The sequence below is a fragment of the Dromaius novaehollandiae genome, chromosome 15 (assembly GCF_036370855.1).
Source record: "Dromaius novaehollandiae isolate bDroNov1 chromosome 15, bDroNov1.hap1, whole genome shotgun sequence".
Lineage (NCBI taxonomy): Eukaryota > Metazoa > Chordata > Aves > Casuariiformes > Dromaiidae > Dromaius > Dromaius novaehollandiae.
The window spans coordinates 9920650-9940797 of NC_088112.1; the positions used below are offsets into that span (position 1 = coordinate 9920650).

Genomic DNA, 20148 nt, shown 5'->3' on the forward strand with positions numbered 1-20148 from the left:
GCCACACGTGTGGGGGCTTTTATTTTGGGGGGGGGGGCGGGTCCTGGGCGGTCGGTTGTCAGCCGCAGCCGCGGAGCCCCGCGCCTGCCCCGGCCGGGGCGTCAGGGCTCAGGCTGGGCGCTCCCTCCCCCCGCGCCGGGTCCCTTTGCTGCTGCTGTAACGAGCTCAGTGAGTTCGCGGCTGCCGAGGGCGCGCCGCGGGGGGGGCGCAGGGCCGCGGCGGGGGCAGGCGGCGGCAGCAGCAGCAGCATCGCTTCCCCGCGCCGTCAATGCGCGGCGGGCGGCGGCGGCGCGGGCTCTGCCCCCAGGCTGCGGGGGGAGCGGGGCGACCGCGGAGGGGGCATTTTTCAGAGCCTTAAAGGTAAACATATATACGTATTTATATATCTACAGAACCGGGGGGGGGGGGTGCGGGGCGGCTCCCCCGGGCCCCACTGCCGCCGCGGGGCGGGCGGTGGCCGCCGGCAGCAGCCGCAGGGTTTCGGGTCACTTGTGCGGTTCCTTCCCCCTCCCCGCAGAGCGGCCCCGTCTCTCTCCCGGACCTTCGTCTGGATGGGAAGAAAAAGGATGGAGGAGCAGTGGTGGAAAGGGGAGCTGGCGGCAGACATCCACCAGACCTTGAGGACGAAGGTTGGGTCGCACTTTGTTCCTTCCCCCCCTCGTTTCGCCCCCCTGCGCGCTTCCCCCCTCCGCAGAGGTGCCGGGCACCGGCACGCAGGAAGGAAGGCTTTCAAAACGCCCGGGCTGGGGTTTGCCGGTCGGTGTCGGAAAACTCACCTTCAGCAGCTCTCCCAAGGGAGCAGCTTTGCTTAGCGCTCTCTCCTCTTTAATCGAGGCTTGTTCGAAAGCAAACCTGTAAGAAATGCTGCTAAAAATGTCGCCTGTTACTTTTCAGTAGCTTTAATTAACCGAGTTGTTGATGACTCGGTGCATTAAATGCCAAAAGGATGCTGATATTGCCTTGCATAAAATCGGCATCTCAGCGGCTGGAGAAATAGCCTTGCTTGTTTTCGGGGAGATGAATGCTGAGATTTGAGTTAAGAGTTGGATCTTGTTCCCGGACAGACCGTAGGAGAGCTGAAATATGTACAAACGTAGCTTGTAATTGCTTTGCTAGAAGCTAGTATGTCACCTACGTATGGGGTAGAAAACCCCAGTAAAGCGTCTCGCAATAAGCAAAATAATCTGGGCGCTTGTTGATGAGTGAGTGTACTGAGAGCGGGTAGAGCTAGGGCTGTCCAGGGAGCTTTTGCATTTCCTTAGGAAGACTGCCAGCTTCACAGAAGCTCTTAATGCAGTCAGCTGGGTAACGTGAAAGAGCCCCCAGCAAAGACTGAGCAGCTGCACCTGACACAGCTTTTAAGTTCCCGAAGTTACTGCTAGCAAAATTAACACTTTGCACATTCTGCTTCCTTTGTCTTCCCTACAGACATGTAGCAATTAATTATGCGGGATGATTTAATTGTTACCAGGTCTGTGCGCTCGGGCTGTTCTGTTCTCATGCCCTCTGGCTGAAGCAGGTCTTCCTGACTCGACAGGGTGGGGGAAAATAACTGAGAGCCCAATTGATAGGGTATAAAAAGGTGGGGAAAACTTTGCTTTTGTTTTAGAAGTCTCCAGGCAGTACTTTTTTAATAAACTATTTCACTCTTCAGCCCGCTTTTTGGATGTATTTGACTACACTGATTACAGTTGTTCTTTGTTTATGAGTGCTAAACCGAGGCCAGGTGAAGTGACAAGAATTGCATTATTTGAGTTTACAGGTACCTGCAGAGAGAGAAAAGGGTCCCTGGGCTGTTCTTCTCTTTTTGCTCTGAGGAAGGTCTACAATTTTTTCTGCTACTTTCAACAAGTTTTATGCTAATTCTGCCTGCCTTGTAAGGACGTACTTGTAAGGGTTCTGTGCTGTAGTTTTTTGTTTGGTTGGGGTTTTTGGTTTCTTTGGAGGGGCAGGGATTGGAAATACTATTTAAAATTCAGAGTGCAAGTAGGTTGAGGGAAAATAATCATAATAGCTGCTGTCTAAGACCTTCTGGTTCACTTCCTGTGATTTGCTACTAATATTCCGTAGAAAGGAGTCTTAAGGATACTTATGAGGTTCTTCCTTTGATGTCCAAAGTGTCAGAATTTACAGTAGGACGTTGTGAAACTCCTCCAGAGGATGCTTCAGCAGAGTTTGAGAAGATAGTTTTGAGCTGCTTTACCATCAAATGTTAGCTTCTTAATAAATTACCCACAAGAAAAGTCTGGAATTTTAAAGAAAAGAGGTGGAGGTGAGAGAGGAAAGGCACACTTCTGGTTTTAAAGAAACTGTACAAAATCTTTCATGGAGTGGACAGGAGTTTGAGAAAGTGATAATACTGAGATCAGTGGTTGAGTAACTAAAATACCTGCCTTCTGTTATTTCCTTAGGCTAGCACAGGTTTTGTCCTTCAAAAACAAAAGAATTTTGTGACCTATAGCTAATACTGTGCTTCCTCTCACCCCCCTCCCCCAGTTTGATCAACTAATCTAAAAAGATCATAGTCATTTTCCATTACTTTTATACACAGCCTTGGTATACTTCTAACTGATCAGTGGTCCGTTTCAGGGGGAAAACAGTGCTGTGAACTTGGGGCTCATAACAGCTGGGCTCTGGTGAACGCTGCTGTAGATGCAGGTGGCAGAAAGGAGCGCGTATCCGAGCCTCGGCCTCTTTGGCTCGGTCAGGAGCTGGATGCTGTGACGGAGTTTGCACCCTGTGTTCTGCTGTAGGTTGGTAGCTGCTGGGGCTGGGTAGGTCTGAAGCTGCTGAAGTCAGTTTTGTGAACATGAATCAGTTGTTGGGAAGCCTATGGCAACTGCATAGAAGAAAATAAACTTGACTAGTGGCTTCCTCTCTAGTGTGTTAGAGTATGTTACTGCATTATTAGTGTATTAGAGTGTTAATACCGGGATTCGCAAATATTTGTGAAATGGTGCTCTCTTTGATTTAAGATACTTGCTGAGGAGTCTTAATGTGGAACAACATGCTTCTTTGGTCTTGAGTGAGAAGCATAAAGAGTTCTTAGAGTAAGTGGATGAATGTGACAGGAAAGTTACTTTGTAAGATGCTTATCCAGGAGATTGAAATTTGTCTTGCAGGCTACCTTACTTTTTTGAAGTACATGTCTGTTTAATACAGGGAATTAAGTGTTCCTTTTAAGCAACATAACTTTTTTCTTAAAACAAGTGAAGGCTCATTAGAAACACTTTTTTTCCAAGGTAGTTAAGACATACAAATATAGGAGATGTATGCCTACTATGAAACAACCCAGGTTTTACGTTAACAAGTGAAAAAATATTATGCTACCTTTTTTTCTCCACAAAACTGGAATTATGAGTTCTTCGGAATTTCTTTGGAAGTTGGCATCTTTCTGTGACAGATGGTCTGTGCTGTATCTGAGAGATGTGTTCTGCAGGAGGGCAGATACTGAATGCATGTGATATACCTGGCTTCTAATGCAGAGAGGGCTGAAAGATGCTGAGAGGCTTTGTGACTTCCCAAATACTCTAGCTCAATGCAGAGGAAACAAAAAGCCTGTGAACTGCCTGACTAATAAAATATCAGTGTTGTGATTAATGGGATGTAGTGTTTAGCTTAGCAGGGCTGTAGTCTGCAAGGTATTAAGAGTGCTGACCAAATGGAACAAAATGATTAAATTCCAGCAGTACTATACATGCCCTTAGAAGCTAAATGCGAACATAAGTATTTTTCTGGATTGGTCAGAACATTAACCTGTCATAAGACTGAGCTGGGGGGGAAGGAAGGGGGGGGCAAGCAGAGCCTGCCATGTAAGTGTGCGTTAGGAGTGCTGAGCCAAGAAAGGTGAGTGTATGTTCTTCTGATACTTTAGTAGTGTAGGGTGACTGCAGAAGTAAATGATAATAGGAAGGTACTGATTGTGCTAGATAGCTGACTTCCAGGTCAAAAATTGGAGACCTGTCTGAATGGAAATGCAACTACTGTATCATACGGCCAACATCTATGCAAAATTCTCTGCCTCAGTAGCCCTGGATACTCTAGGAGTGTGCAAAGCTGACTAGCAAGTCAGTTGTCTCCCTGCCACCCCCTTTCCTCCAAAAAAGTTGAAATTACTTACTTTTGAAGGCAGCCTTGAGTGTCCGGAAGGTCTGAGAGATAGCTGGTTGCTTCTCGTTCTTCCCCCGTTTCTGTGGCTATGTTGGGCTGTTTCCTTCCAGGATATGTTCATTTCTTACAGTTAATGTGAATTACTAGATCTGCCTGCCTTTCATCTTTTATTCATCTCTTGCATAGCTTCTCAGAACAGGGCTAAATTTTACAGGACTCTGTGTGTGAGCTTTAAAGGTTAATAATTGTAATCTGATCTTTTAAAGGCAGCCTGAATTACTGCATGATCTGCAGTTACTTTCAGCCAGGTGAGGGAAGCTGATCCTTTTTCTGCTGAAAGCAAACAGTCCTTTGTCTGCTAAGGGGTAAAAATGTCTGTGAGTGATTTCCTCTAGGTGAAGGCTCCTCCACCCGTCTCCGACCTCCTGCTAAGCCAAGTCCTTCCACTTGGCATTCCAGAAGAGTTGTCTGCTCCCTAAGCTCAAACATCTAAAGAGGAAATGCTGTTTACCACCATGATGTGTTTCAGTCGTTTGACATGCAACTTTTCCCTCGAGTTATGTCCATAGTGTCAATTCAGACTGCCACCTCTGAAGCAGCACTGTAATCTGCACAGAGCTTGGTGTGAGGCGCCCTGTTCCTCACTCGTCTGAGGGTACTGTCATTACAAACACATTTCTTGCAGTTATAAAACATGTTAAAAGTAATGTGGAATCCTGTTATTCATTACATTTATGTTCCCATTCTTGAGTAAAAATACATCCTTCTCCTCCTCCCCCTGCCCCCCAGTGTATGTCCCTGTCTTTACTATAGTTCTGCCAGAGCATCTGGTTTACCAGACCTATTGTCAGCATGAACTTATTGCTGTAACAGGTACTGTTTTATCTTTTTAGCCTGTAAGTCTGCTCGCATTCCTGTTACTTAAAAACTCACTCCTTCAACACTTAACTAGTATTGATGGTAAATTTGATGTATCTGCCTGGCACAGACCGGAATTCAGGTTAGTGCAAACCAGACAACTGCATATGCTGTGACTGAGCAGAGGGAAGGCATTAGGGCATTGTGTAGGTGGTGCTTTTGTTTTTATTTTAAAAAGGAAAATCTAGATTTTTCACTTTGGGGGTTCAGGATACATAAGGAAATGCAAATGGATTTTCTTTGTTTGTTTGTTTTCCTCATCAAGAGGCTAAAACATTAACCTTTCATTCCGATGTGCTCCTCCAGTTTGAATCAGCTGTAAAAAGAACGTAGGCGTAATGGGCATTGAGTAGTACTAATATCAAGCTCCTTCCAAGACTGGCAGCCCAGCAACAAAAACATAATCTATTCACTTAAAAAAAAAAAAAAAAAAAAAAAAAAAAAAAAAGACTAGCTTTTGAAAATCAGCAACAATAGCATTACTGGTTGCTAGCTTTAATTTGCTTACATTATAGATGGCAGCATATGTATGGATCTGAAAGGAACAGGTGTCCTAATAAAGTACATGGTTATTCATGATCTCTTTTCTTTTTTCCTTGAAGTTGGAATTTCAATTTTCACACTCCTTTCTCTGATCCTTCTCAGATTAGCTGCCGAACTTCTGAATACTTTGAACTGTGTAAGAAGGAATTAATGAAATGCTTGATAAAATACCACAGTGGAAAACGTGAAGTGATGGATTTTTAAGCACAATAGTAATTAAACGTTCTCTCAAACTTAGAATGCCTGGGACTGTTTTGAGGATGCTGAGTAGGGTGGACTCAAGCACAAAAGCTTTTAAGTACTGTTGAAATACTGTTCTGGTCTGCGTCACATTTTTCATATATTAGTATTAAGCTGGAAGCTTAATGTGTTTAACTAACGGAGTCTGCATTTATCTGTGGGTATTTTGAAAAGTATACTTGGATCATAGGGAAGATGCATGAAAAGCATGTAGTCTGAGATGGCCTTTACTCTGGGTAAAGGGTGGGGGGAAACTATTGAAGATGCTGCTGTCCTTTGAGAGAGTCAGCAAAACAACTTGGTATAAGACAGTGTGACTGAGTGGGTTGGGCCTGGAGAGTCAGGTCCTGTTTGCTGCGGCAGGAGTTTTGGTCTGTTTGTGTGAGGCATGCTGGAATTTGATGTTCCTTTTGAACGTGCAGGAACAGCGGTAACACAAAAGAAAATCTTAATTTATAGTGTTTCATTCCTGCATCAAAGGAATGCATCATAAATCAGTAAGGGTCACTACTGGCAGCGCCAGTCTGTGCAGTGTAACTACTGTGTTTAAGCTGCTGCTCTGTCTCTACCTGATTTGATACCACTGAATGATTAAAAAAAAAAAAAAAAATTTGCCCATGTGCCCTTATTAGAAAATATCCTCTGGATTTTCAATTTTCACTGGAAATAATGAGAGGAACTGTCTGACACCCTTTTTAAAATACGGTTCTGTCAAATTTATGTCTCTTACTCCTACATATTGAATCCAGACACTGAGAGACTGACACTTCTCCTAGAGCCTGATAAAATATGTCTGTTAGAACTGCAGGGGCTGTTAAACAATGGGAAACAACCACTTTTGGCACTCTGACAGATACAGTTACAGCAGGGCTAAAAATTAGAGCAATGGATCATCACTTTGTGTTCTAACAGTTACAATCATTGGTCTTTCTGTGCTATAAGACAGCGTGGCTTGTGCTTGCATAGACGAGGCAAGCGTGGCTCTTCGGGAGGCTTTTGGCACCCGTTTCTGCCCCAGGAGGGAAGGCACGCTGCTGGTCACATCCGCGGAGTGCTGCCCGCTCTGTTACCTTCCCCTTCGCCTTTGAGGCTGAATGTGCATGGCCAGCTTTGAGATTAGTAAAAGCCAAACGCATCAGTGGTACTCTACTACTGGACTGTTCACAAACATACTAACTCTTAACCTTTTTGACCTGTTCATTAAACTGCTGTCAGCTGCCTCACCACAGAAACACTTACCCAGACGTTTCCTCTAAGTGATTTTGTTGCTTAAAGGCACAGCACTGCAGTCTGCACAGGGGTAGGAGGTTGGTCCTGTGGGAGAGAAGATGCCATGCCATTAGTTGCAGATTTAAATTGGTAGCATGCTACATATCCTACTGCAAACAGGCATGCAAAAAGCTCTGAATTTTGGAGCCACTATAAAAGATAACACAGGTTAAACGTCTAACCCTCTTCCAAACATTGTTGTGTTCTCAATATTCTTGTACAGTCTTCTCACCTGCCTAAATAACGTCTTACAGAGGACTTAGCTTGTAGTGGTTTCTCATGTGCAGCGGAAAAATTGTATCTAGAAGATCAGTTTGGCACCTTTCTTCCACTGCTGGAGGACTGGTTGGTTAGAATATAAAATAGAAGGGAGTATAACTTTTTCCAGATAAGAACTCTTAAACTAAAAGCATGCCAGATAAGTTTTCCCTTTATTTTTCATCTATAGGTGCCTCTTGGATGAATAAGGATTACGGAGATCTTGTTGAAACTTCAGCTGTTATGTACTACTTTTTTTTTTTTTTTTTTTTTTTTTTTTTTTTTTTTTTGTTAATCCATCAGAATCTTTTTTTACAGATTTCAGGCTAGGATTAGTGATAAACAGCCCTGAGGTGAAGTGGTAGGGGCTATCCTCTGGATTCTGTTTGCATCTTCAGAAACACAAGTGGGTAACAAGATTGGAAAGGAATAAAAACGAGATAAGGATGAAATTTTATTAGCAAATTGAGCTTGGGGTCATGTAGGGAAGTATTGCAACAGCTATTCCTAGATGAGGGGGTTTCACTGTAACTGAGTAGCTCTGGGTTTAGATGCTTCATTTTGTTCTGAAAATGGAAAGGTAATTTGTCAGAGTGTCTGCAGCAAGGTGCAGCACAGCCGTGGCTCGTGGGAGATGCCTGCGTGCAGCAGCTGGGTGTTGTGGCCAAGTCTGCTGGGCTGTGCAGCGTTGCAGCCTCTCCCTGGGAGGGACAGGGAGGAGAGTAAGAAACACAGAGCTGCTGCAGGGAGTCAGGAGATGTTGCATGTTTGAGCCCTGGGACAGACCAGACCCTGACTAGTGTCAGAGAGCTCTGACGTGGTAGAAAATCAGCTTCGTTGAACATCTCCCTGAATTTCAGAACCCCAGGAATATTTGTCATGTAGAGTTTCATTTTTCTTGTCAAGATGCCTGTGAATTGTTCTAAAATACCCTGATGAATTCCACTTTTGTTCCCAGAACTTACCGCTTTTAGTATGACTGAATGTCACATTACTTGCTAATTTTTCTACTGCCTGTCAGTTCACTCCTGGCTTTACATCGATGGGGGAAGAGCCTTACTGAAAAGGAACTAGACAGTAGAAATCCTTGTATGGAATTTATCGCCGTGTTGAACACCAAACTGCCTAAGATGGTATGTGAACAAAATAAACACTCCACAAACTGGTGTGTAATACAACTGCTGTGTTAAGGGAGCTGGAGGATCCTGTTAAGTTTACCTCATCTTCTTCAATCTTTGGCTGGTTTAGTCCAGACAGAGAGAGCCTTACATTTCACATGATTGCTCCAAGGTTTTAGGTTTTTATTAAATCTTGTTGCATACTTTCTTGAGGATGAATTCTGAGGTGTCTTTGCTCGCCCAGCTACAGAAACATGTTCAGCACAGACAAAATCTCATCCCTTGAGCAGAGGCAGTGAATGGTGCCCACTGAAGTGGTCAGGTTACTTCTTGATGGGCTGTGTCTCTGTGATGAATGCATAGCTAATGTCTGGAGCCTGGCTGTCTTTTGCCTGTGATTGCTGAGGAAGATTTGTCTTCTTTAACACCACTTTAAAATGTTTACATTGATTCCTGCCTTTTAGGAGGTCAAGTCTTGAGGTTGGTAGGAGATGGCTTATAAGTTGTCTTTGTCCTTAAGCTCTCTTTTTGCGGTCCATGTGCAATTGTATGAGCCTTCCTTTTCAGTTTTTGAGATTGAGGTGATCCTTTTAAATGCTGTGCTCTGACTCTCTGAAGGGTTTTTGTGCAGAGACACTAATCAATATGTTGAACAAAGCTTAAGTCATTTCCAAGACACCTGTGAGCCTCTTATATGCTGCTGCTTTTAGCATTTCAATGTGGCAGTTGTTCAGTAGCTCAAAGCAAAGTTGTTGAAGTAGACATAAATGAACAGGTCAAAGATACAGAGAAGCAGCATATGAAAGGGCCATTCTAGCAGAGAGCCGAACACCCCCTTTCTTCGGTTTTCCTCTACTGGAGATGGGGGAACTTTTAAGCACTGGAGAGAGAGATGGTTTATTTTATTCTTGTTCCCCCAAATATTTTCCACTGAGTTGCAGTTGCTGATCCCGCATGAGTATCACCAAAGTATCAAAGGCATTTTTTTTTAATTTAAAGGAGTAATTGTTTTTTCTTGAAGAACTTAGACTAAAGAGCAGTGGGGGGAATTGATGGAAAGGAATGCTTATCCACGGCCATATTTCTAGCAGTTCTTGCATTGTGTAGATATTTAGCTTCGCAAACGTGGCCCTATCTGCTATCCAGCCGCATTGTTTAGCTGTGTGCCACCACCATTGGTCTGAAACAATCTCATCAGGTAAGACTGGTCTGCCAGTGTTAAAGCACTCCTGCTGAAGTACTCATTAGCTGCTTCAGACTGTGCGCGGCAGGGTAAGCCTCTGCCTTGCCTGCACTGCAGCTGAATACCCTGGATCAGTTAATACCTAGGAACCTGATCTTGTATGAAGTCACAGCACATGGCTCTTGTGCTTCTGCTGTTGCTCCTCCTAACATTGCTTCTGTAGTTGAGCCTTGTCTGCGCTGTTATGGACTTCCACGTGGTTTTATTTTGGTGCACAAAATCAGTGCCTTTCATTTTCACTTATACCTTTACTAAAAAAAGAAAAAGGAAGAAATATATTAAAAAAAAAAAACCTAGATGATTTTATATGAGAATGTCTCTGTTAGACCCATAGCAGAATAATTGTATTGGCTTAAATTCGGGGCTTTGACTGATCTTGCATTTTTCCAGCAGAAAATTGACGACGTGTTAAGAAATGCAGCTATTTTCCTTGATATAAACCTCAAGCCTGAAACCACTTCTGCCAAAACATTTGCATTATGGATGTAGTATGAATTCGTGCTCTGAACCTCTGTATGTCAGTTATATTGACATGTTTAAATCTCAGTACATAAGGCAATTAAAAAATCAAACTTACGGGAGTTTTCTGGGTATAAAACAACAGGGGGAACATGTTCTATTGTCTCTCTTCCTATAAATTGTTACTGGTGGGGGATTTTTTTTATAATCCCCCCCAGTGAAGGCTGCCCCAGGTTTCAAAGGGCTGTTTGCCTGTCCACAGCATGTGTCTGTTCAGTCCAGAATGTGTTTTTTCACTAACTCTTTCAAAAAGGCCTGGGAAGCAATCATCCATAGCAGTGCTCTGCTTGCTGCTTTGTGCGCTGCTTTTGGTGATGGAGGCTCTCTGGTTTCCAGTTATCTGCGCCCCTCTGCGCGTGATTGTGTAGCTATTTTCCCCTGATAAGATGAACCTCCATGGGGAATGTCTGGTTCCAGGAGGGCTACGGGGAGCGTGGGCAGCCGCTGTGCCTGCTGCAGAAGGTGGTGTCTCTTAACGCTGGAAGTGTTGTAGCTAGTGCAGATACTTCCCCGAAGGCTTTTTTTTTTCTTTTTCTTTTAAGGCCTGATTTGTTTAGTTAGAATTAACAGCTCTGCGCACCACTCTGTATTTCAGAATAAAGCATGTCTATTTTGTAGCACTGTGCAACTTTAAATTCATTTTTGAACATACATAATACAAAATGGCATAGTAAGTAATCTTCCGCTTATGAGATGTACCTTGCCGAAATGGCTTTTTTTTTTTTTTTTTTTTAATCCATGGCTATCAAGATGTACATATTCCACTTTGATCTGAGTCTGGCCAGGACAACTGCATTAGTATATGACCATGTCTAAAGTAAGAAAGTGTCAGTTTCACAAAGCATTAGCTTGTTGTGGGTATTCCGGAGTTCTTTAATCCATCCCTTAACCTCCTTATTAAATGCTGGCTGGAAACTTGTGTTCAAAAACCTTTCAGCTGAAGTGATCTATTTTCCTAGCATAGCTGGACCAAAATCTGCAATAATTCTGCCTTTCAACTGAAAAATTTTATATTACACATGAAATAAGGTCTGTCAGCTCAATAGTTAGTTTTTATGCTGCTAAAATATGCTAGTACAGAAAATGCTGACAGACATGGTATTTGTTTCAGTGCCTCTCTTTCCTCCTGTTATTTTTTTCTATAGGAACTTAAGCTGCCTATATATAAGGCCCATTCACCACAGATCGGGATGCGCCGTTACTTCATTGATCTCTTGGCTGTCCTCAGCAACCGTTGTAATCTCTGTCCTACGGCACGGCATCTTGCTGTCTACTTACTGGACGTCTTTATGGACCACTATGATATCAGTGTCAAGCAACTGTATGTCATTTCGATTGCCTGTCTTCTTCTAGCAAGTAAGTTGGCTGCTGTCTATTAAGGCAAGCATTTTTTTTCTGAGCAGGTGTTTGTTTTGATTATGTGTGATGTGCTGTTTACTCTGTGTTACAATATCGTTAGATGTAGATATTAGGTGTAAGGCCTAATGAAGTCCAAGGAAAGGCATAAAATGGGTTGTTAATAAAACTCAGCTTGACTTCATAGCTTGGGCTGCACATCCGCATGCTGGTGTAGAGGAGGTTTTGGCAGCTGCAGCTGGGTCAATGAGGATTAGGGGGTGACCGGGTGGGAAGGAAGTGGCAAGAGCAGGAAAGTTTCATTCTAGAGAAGAGCTGGTAGTAAGGAATGACACTGGTGTAATACACAGCTTCTCCTGGAGGTCTGTCCTTGGACAGTTTGTGCCTCTGTTATGATCACCGAGTATAATCAATTCCTTGCAAAACAGATCTTTCTTGTACGTGTTCCAAAGGAAAATTGCTTCCTGAGGCACTCGGCAGATGTGCTGATGTACGCTGGGACGTGTATTGCTTGTTCTGGGCTCCTGTCAAATAGTGCCTCACCGTCTTGTAATATTAACGTCTCAGTATCAACATACCTTTGACAAATGGCCTCGAACATTTGTCATCAGTACTTTCCGGAAACCTTTTCAGCAGTCAGTGCTGCGCAAGTGGAGGAGAGCAAGGCTGGTGCCTCAAGGACTTGCAGTCTACCCTTGCAGACTTACACTCAGTTCCTAGATAATGAAGAAGTCATCTTGCCATATGGGAGCCATGTAGAGTAATACACTATGGTTATGGGCAACAAAACTTCTGTAAAATTAGTGTTAATGGCTGAAAGATGTAAGTAGTCATGTTAGCTAAGATAAAATACTGTGGAGAGCCAGAAGGTATTTGTTTTGGGAAAGAAGGTGATAGTATATGTTTCCCTTGCAGAACAAAAGATTGCTACTGCTTTTTCTTGCTAAGTGTGTTCTGAACAGCTTAATCTGCAGAGACAAATGATTGCTTTTCATCATTTTACTGTTACTATATTTAGGCATTGCTGTCTTTCTGATTCCAGAAAAGATGGTCAATTACATGGATAAGTTGCTAGCTCATGTTACAGAAAAGGCCAATATTGAAACCAGAACAAAGTGGAATCTAAGTACTTGCTGCCTGTGCATTTCCATGGCTGCCTAAGTGAATCTAAGTTAGTGCTGTTGCAGTCCTGCTGTCCCGACCCTTTGGTGAGCTCCTTCAGGCCTGTAAACTGGCAGAAAACTAACCCAGCTGAGGAAGCAACTAGTTTTCTGTTCATCAGAGGGGTATTTTTCTGAGGGGTCAGACAACCTTCAGGGAGGGAAGTGGGTGGAGGGACTTCTTAAATTGTTGTGAAACTGCACCCTGTATTTCGAACATACCAGACTGATTGATAGATCAGGTTCAGGTAGCCTGGATGCTAATGCCTATGCAGAAGTGTACTTCCTTAGCTTTCAGCCCATCTCTTATAATTTTTTTCTTGTGTAACTTCATAATTGCAAAATGTCTCACAGCATTGCTTAAAGTTGGGGGGGTGGAAGGCGGGAGAAGAAGGCTTCCAACTATTTGAACAAAGGTGACCTTCGGGAAAAGAACACAGGACTTTCTTTAAATCTGATGCTTTCAAGAATACGCCGCCTCCATTTTTCCTGGCCTCAACAATTCTTGTAATAATTCTTCATCTGAATTTAGAGGAGGGAATTTGTAGCCCTAACTTATTTTTCCACTGCTGTGCAAATAGGATAGGATGAAAATGGTATGCTGAAAATTTCTATAAATTGTGAAAGCTAGTGGTGTACTCATAAGACCTTAGGCAGAAGTTTACTATAAGAGATTGTGAGGACTGAGCTGCTGACTTCTGTAGCTTCTAGGATCTGAAAGGAGGCAAAAGCAATTTTTTGAGACTGTTTTTGTGTAAACAGTTAATGTCAAATGCAACTTCAGGTCACCTCTAAGCAACTGGGAAGCCAAAGGAAGTTCATAAGCTGTCTTACGACAACACTAGAGGGAAATATTTTGCAAACCCAAGTCTCGTAAGCTCATGGGTATGAGAATCTTCCTAAAATTAAGATTTGAGCAATACAGCAATATTCACACACCCTGGTCTGGAACTAAATCATCTATTCCTTTACAGGAAAAGGGTCTACTATTATAAAGGCAGCTTTCCTACTGATATGTAGAAAGAAAACATTAAGAATTGTACCAAAGCAGTTTTGTATAAAATTAATGCCTAACTAATTTGTGTAGGTAAGGCTTTAAAAGTTATTACAGTCTTAGTGCTTGGTCTGGAGAATTGTGGGACCATAGTGAGCTTTGTTTACTGTGTGGACCATCTTAATGTGCACTAAGAATATTCTTTTTTTGGGATGTGTAGCTGTGGGAGTGATGTAAATCAAATCAGAAAAAAGCCATTTTACAATAAGTGGGATTTCCTGGACTTAACCTTATGTTACTTTCAAAATGATATGAAATAAATTCTGTGCTATGATTTTTCTCATATTTTGTAGTAGTATTCTAGTAGTAGATTCTGAGTAGGTAAGAATTAACATAAAACAGCATGAAATTTCCTATTGTAGCAAAGAAAATACAACTGCTCCTTGGGTGTTCCTACAGTAATGCTTTGCATGATGTTCTAATTGCTACATCTGCAGGAAGTTGCATAGCTTTTCAGAAGAAGATTGCAGTAAAAGCACTCTTCAATCTCTATAGCAAGACACCTATATAGCTAAACAATAAGATACGTTTGCTGTAGAAAACAACAACAACAAAATCTTTTTAAAAAGTAGTTGTTAGCTTTTTTTAGTTTTCAGTGTTTACCTCATCCTGACAAATGTTTAATGGAGAACATCTTTCTCAAAATTTGTTTATACTATTTATTGAATTTTTTTGTTTGGGATTTCTTCCTGCTCACTGCTTCAGAGAATAAGTTGAGCAAGAGTTCAGGGGTAGTGTGCAGACCACAAGCAAGACGAGGTGTAGTTAGAGGTAAGATTTCCTATTTCCACTAACCACTTAAGTGTGTGTCTGGTGGGGAGGGGAATAGAGAAGCTTTGGGGCACACAAGCCCTTCCTTTAGCTCTGAAATTGGAGCAGGAAATTTCAAAATTAAATGCAAATTGAGAACAATTGTTTAAGCTCAGCAAAATTGTTGTCACCTTGTGTTTAGCTTTTAATTTTGCTGCTTCTGTTTCTAAAGGAAGAGGTACTGTGCCCAAAGGCTTGTCTGTCTTTTTCTTTGTTTTTTGGTTTTTCTTTTCCCCTCCTACCCCAACATTACCCTAGCCTGTCTTAGATCAGCATGCAGCAGCAGAGTTCTCATGATACAGCTTATAGCATTTCCGTAGATGTCTTTTAGTTAGAGCTAATTTCTCTTGCGGTTTCTAAAATGCATTTTGACTGGCCCATCAGTTTCCCCAGACAGGGAAATGGGATTATGATAGTGGGTCTTTGCTTCCCAGTTCAGTAATTGCAAAAGAGATTAGGAAATGGGAAGATAATGCTGTGCCAAGCAAATTGTGCTGGCAGTCAAGTGATGCTGCAGCCTGGAGTTGCTACAGTTGAGAGCAACGTGGGTGTGTGTCGCTTAAATCATCTAGCTGCTCACCAGCCAGAAGACGTATGTTTCTTTTGCAGTGTAGGCCTTGGAGAAGAGAAATTCCTGCCAGATAGCTGTGCTGAGGGGCTACACTGTAAAAGCTCTGAAGTTCACTAATATCATCAATAGTTACTAATTCCTCTGAATTAGTCCTAAAAGTGAATGCTAAAAATCATTCACAGTAGTCTAGAGGTGAACTGAAAGTTGTTGGGGGAAGGGGAGAGGAATGTTGCTGGAAAAATTGACTTCACAAAATTACTTTTGGAATGGATTTAGAGCAGTCGTTTGACTTCATTTGCGTTAAAGGAAACAGCTTGCTCCAAACCAGAACTGTAAACTATACATGTTTTTGTAATACAGTAAGATCTAGTCCATATGCACGTTTTGGCTAGGTATGCAATTAGAGGACCTTTTGAGGTCCAGCTGTGCTAATGGAAGAGGTTGTCAGTCCCTGCTGCTTTGAGATGATCACCAGCTAAGTCCAGGAGTTTTAACTGCTCAAGACAATCCATCTGCCCTTGCCTGAAGCAGACTAGTGATTACTTAGGTTGAGTGCTTTGCTGATAGGTCGGGAGGTGGTGGCTTTTGGTGAGGGGTAACAATGGGTAGCAGAAACTGGTCATCTTCAGGCTGGCTCTAGAGCAGCACAGGGACTAGTACACCTGCACAGAGGCCAGAGTAGCTCTCTCCAGCACCAAGGCCATGCATGAATGTTCACTTTGCCAAGAGCTATGCTGGCTGGAAGTGTTACTGCCTTCCTTTCGCCCCAGCAACCCCTCTTTCCCACCCCAACAATGTGTTGAGTAATCTCTGATTTTCTCCAGACAAAATCAGCTGATGTTTAAATGGTTTCAGTAAGTGGATTGAGCTTGTCTGGGTTATGGTTTGCTTGAAGTGAACTGAGGAGCAGACAGGGCTGAGGGGAAGGCAGCCCTATGTAGAGGAGCAGTGTTGAGCAGCAGCAGGCTGTAGTGTTGTAAACAGCATCTGGGTCAGGCAATTATCACGAAAAAATGGTTGTGGCATTTTAAGGTGCTCTAGCCCTAACTGCTCCATTGGAGAAAGGGATTATGTGGGGACTTCCCATCTGCTGTAGTGCTGCCTGGCTCAAATTGCCTGCCTAAAGCTGTTCAGACCAGCTGCCCCAAAGCAGGTGAGAAGCATTGACACAATCTATTCAGCTGGTCCAGCTGCAGGAGCAGTTAACTCTCAGGAGACCGCAAGCACCTGGGGGCAGTAAGTTTGAAACTACTGCAACTATTTCTACTGTGAATTTTGTAATTGTGGTACAGGTGGGCTGCACCTTCATGGTGCATCAGTATGGCTGAAGCAGTGCAGCTTTTGCCAGTTGCTGTAAAATCCTACCTTGCTCTTAAAGCTGCTCCTTTCTTCCCTGAAGAGCTAACCCTCTTCAATAGCAGGTGCTTCAATACCTGAATAAAAGCGAGGGCTCTCCATCTGTGAGCCATTCGGGCTGCTTTGTGTATTCCTGCAATTCAAATTCTTATGGCTGCTCTTCCTTAAGAGGGTTCTGCTGCTATGGAGACACAACAGTTTTTGTATTTCAGTGCCGTTTTAAGCAAAGCTAATTCACTGTTCAGTATATATAGTGCTTCATTGCTTTATAAAGTACTCTGTTAACTTTCTTGTGGCTTTCTTGGCTTTTTTTTGCCCAACTTTTTAGTCCTCCAGTGGATTAAAAATCCAGGGAAGTGGATATTCCAAGTAGCTGAGCTACCTGAGCACAATAAAAGAAACTAGAGTGAGAAAGACCTTAGTACTAACTAGGCTGAGTTTAGGGCATGGATAATCCTTTCTAATGTAATTCCCCCCCCCCCCCCCCCCCCCGAGTATGTGGAGCTGTTGTCAACCATCAAGCAGCTTTTCCATCAGATTGTGCTTCGTGATCCTTTCTCAATTTGTTCTCCCGCTATCATCAGCAGGTAACTGTTCTGGAAAAAGCAGCTGAGCTACTTATTTTTAATAAAAACACAATGATTGGGGCAGTCCAGGAGATAGAATAGTGCAACACATGTTCAGTTTGTAGTTTTAAATTTTTTGTTTTTCTGGTGCTGTAACATGGACAGAATATGTTCTTTAGTAATAATCAAACTTTACTATATGAAGATATTAAAAACTTGGGTGCCCTGAACTGAGTGGTTTGCATGTGTGCTAGATATTGTGCAGGCAAATGAACAATCCCTGACTGCTCACTCTGCAAGAAACTGCAGAAAAAGGAATTAAGCTGAGCATCTCTAAAATACCAGCAGTGTCTTTTTTGCCTTGCTTAGAGGACAGTTAGAACTTGTGTTTGTACTTGGGGGTGGCAGGAGAAGGAATCTCAGAATTTTGTTTTAACACCTTTCAGAACAGCATAGTAGTACAGAAAACTAATCCTTCAGCTGTGTAACATATGTAGCCTTTCAGTCTTTCCTGTATGCTGGGCTAGATGGGTTTGACTGGTCTGTGCTTCTTTTAGATTGATTTTACTTGTTCATGGGACAAAGTACTTACATTTTAATGACTCCTTAAATTGTCACTTCTTCTTGTTCCTCCTCCTTTTCAAGGACTTTGAAAATGTAATAAAACAAATTGCCTGCGTGTCCTGCTTTTATGTTGGCCCCCATATAAACCCCTGAGAAGGCCATCTACTCAGTAAACGCCAACAAACGCTCCGAACCGTGTGCTGTACAGCTAGGAGTGCCAAGCAATTCCTGCTTCCTACAGTGGGTGAATCAGTACTTCCAGGTACCTTTGTCAGCTGTAACGCTCCTCTTAAACCTTTATTTTTTCTTAGTTAAAAGTTGGCATGGATGGATAGGCTGTTTTGACCTCTTGTGACAAATGAACCAATGCAATGCTGTCTTTATAACTTAAGTCAGTTCTTCTTGGCAACAGCACTCGTTCAGGCTTTCATTCATCAAAATAAAAAGTGTGAATGTCTAACATGAAGCATAACACATGGTTACTCTTCACCCCTCTCCAGCTCAGAGTTTTGGAATCTTTCTTCAACATACCTAGATACACTTATATTCAGTATCTCCAGTCTGCTGCAGTCGCCACTGTTATATTTGACAACAAGCTAGGAACTAACAGTGTTGAAAACGAGAAGGGAAAAGTAGTAACAGTAATTTTAAATCACTAAACTTTGCTGTTGTTAATTAGTCTTAACTTTAAAAGAAAAAATTAGCTAGACTAAAGCAAACAGCTTTGCCCTGTGTTGGCACAATACCTTCCCAGAAGTACTGTGGTGAGTCTGCTCTCCAGACTACAGTCTGACCTATGGAAATGTCCAAGGTTGAGTGGAAAGAAAGAAGGAACTAGAATTTATGGAAGTGAGAATGACAAGTCTCATCCTTAGTTTAGTGGGCACATGGCGGTTTCTCCTCCTTTGGCCAGTATACTCTTTAAATATCTGTATCGGGCTGTAACATCATTCTGTGAAAGAAACAAAGGGTTAATTTTTCTCTCAAGCTTTTCTTTCTTAAAACAGTTTAAATACAGGTGACAGGGAGATTCATGAACCTACGGGTTCATGGGCTCCTGAATTCTAAAGGTTTCCTTTGATAGCATCCCTGTACTCCTTTCCTGTTTTACTTCATGTGATGGCTGGATTTTGTTTTTCATGGTTATTGTTATGCTCTTTTATGATGGGGTTACTGCTTTATGCACATTTCTAGCAGAGTCTTAATGCATTGCATACCTGCGATGTCTGAACTGGCTCAAAGAAACTTTATCTTTAAATGTGCTAAGAAAATTTTAAGCTGGTAATAGTACAGAAAATTCTGTTGGGTTTTTAATTCACTGGAGACTTTGTTGGATGGAATTGCTACCCTAAATGGATTGCAAGAACTTACTTCCTTTTAAAATAATTTTCTGGTATCATACTGTTTTTAATTATTTTTAGATTTGACAAGAATACTCTTAAGTCATATGATGTGCTAGTATCTGGTCAGTTACTCCCTCTTGGTAAAGGAAGACTCTTGTAGAAGAGATGGAAGGACTACCACAGCACGAATTAGTTGTGGGATATATGCTTTCAAGACCAAAGAGGAACCATAACTACAGTGTGCCTTTAAACAGCCATGCTCCAGAATAATGGGCTTGGATTTTGTAGCAAGGAGTACTATCTAAGCAGTTCTGGAATTACGCATTTTCTTCTTCTTCTTCTTATTTGATCATCACTAGCTCTTGAACAAGGCAAGGCTGTTAGATAGGTCATCACTGGTTTGATAATACTGTGAATTTAAGAATACTTGGGTGCTTTCTTAGGTTTGCAGCAAAGTTGCAACTGTTGCTTTCTTACTGATAGGTCTACTCCTGGGAGTCAAATCTGATATTGCTGCTTTTTCTTCCCTCCTTTCCCCCCTTCCTCCCCCCTTTTCCCTCCCTTTTTTTTCTGACAACCCTTTAACTGCTTTGAAAAATTGAGTTATTTTAGAGACTGTTGCAGTTCTATAGGCTGGTAAATGCAGCCTTAAAAAAAAAGGGGGGGAGCTCTGCTCAGCTGTCTTGACCCTGAAAATGTATATTTTCTCCTAATCCCATAGGAATTATTTATGTTAATCACTCGGTTACAGTGTACTTCTCCTAGCCTCTCAGTGACCCTAGCTAATGAGGCCCTCCAAGACAGGAAAGAACAAAGAGTAATTCTGAAGCAGTAAGGGCAAAGGTGGCCTTGCCTGAGGGTTTTTAATGTCTTCCTTTTTGTAGAATGTGCATTTAGCTTCCAAACAACATACCCAAAGGAGCTTTCTTTCTCAATATTAGATCTTCCTTTGCTGCCGTGCTTTCCCCAAGTGGCATGCGTTCTTCACACTTGACTGAACGCCTTTTAGCAAACCCCTTTCAGTTTCTGTCAGAAAATTGGCCTTTCAAATGACTTGAGGAGGAGAGATGGTGTAGGAGAACTGTTATGGTAAGCAAAGAACTCAGATTTGGAATTACGGGGATTTTTAGTTTTAAAACTTTACTTGATA

General features: G+C 42.4%; 1 protein-coding gene across 2 annotated transcripts in view; it reads left to right on the forward strand.

Moving 5' to 3' along the window:
* Window positions 1-272: 272 nt before the first annotated feature.
* CCNJL (cyclin J like) overlaps window positions 273-20148 on the forward strand; it is a 28272-nt gene continuing 8396 nt past the window's right edge. The window contains exons 1-3 of one of the 2 annotated variants that reach the window (XM_026118573.2): window positions 273-360; window positions 518-629; window positions 11364-11574. In XM_026118573.2, coding sequence (XP_025974358.1) covers window positions 552-629; window positions 11364-11574 — 289 coding nt within the window. In that variant the 5' untranslated portion in view covers window positions 273-360; window positions 518-551. Of the gene's footprint in view, window positions 361-517; window positions 630-7746; window positions 8472-11363; window positions 11575-20148 lie in introns of those variants that run through there. The other variant, XM_064520860.1, reaches the window with a different exon arrangement.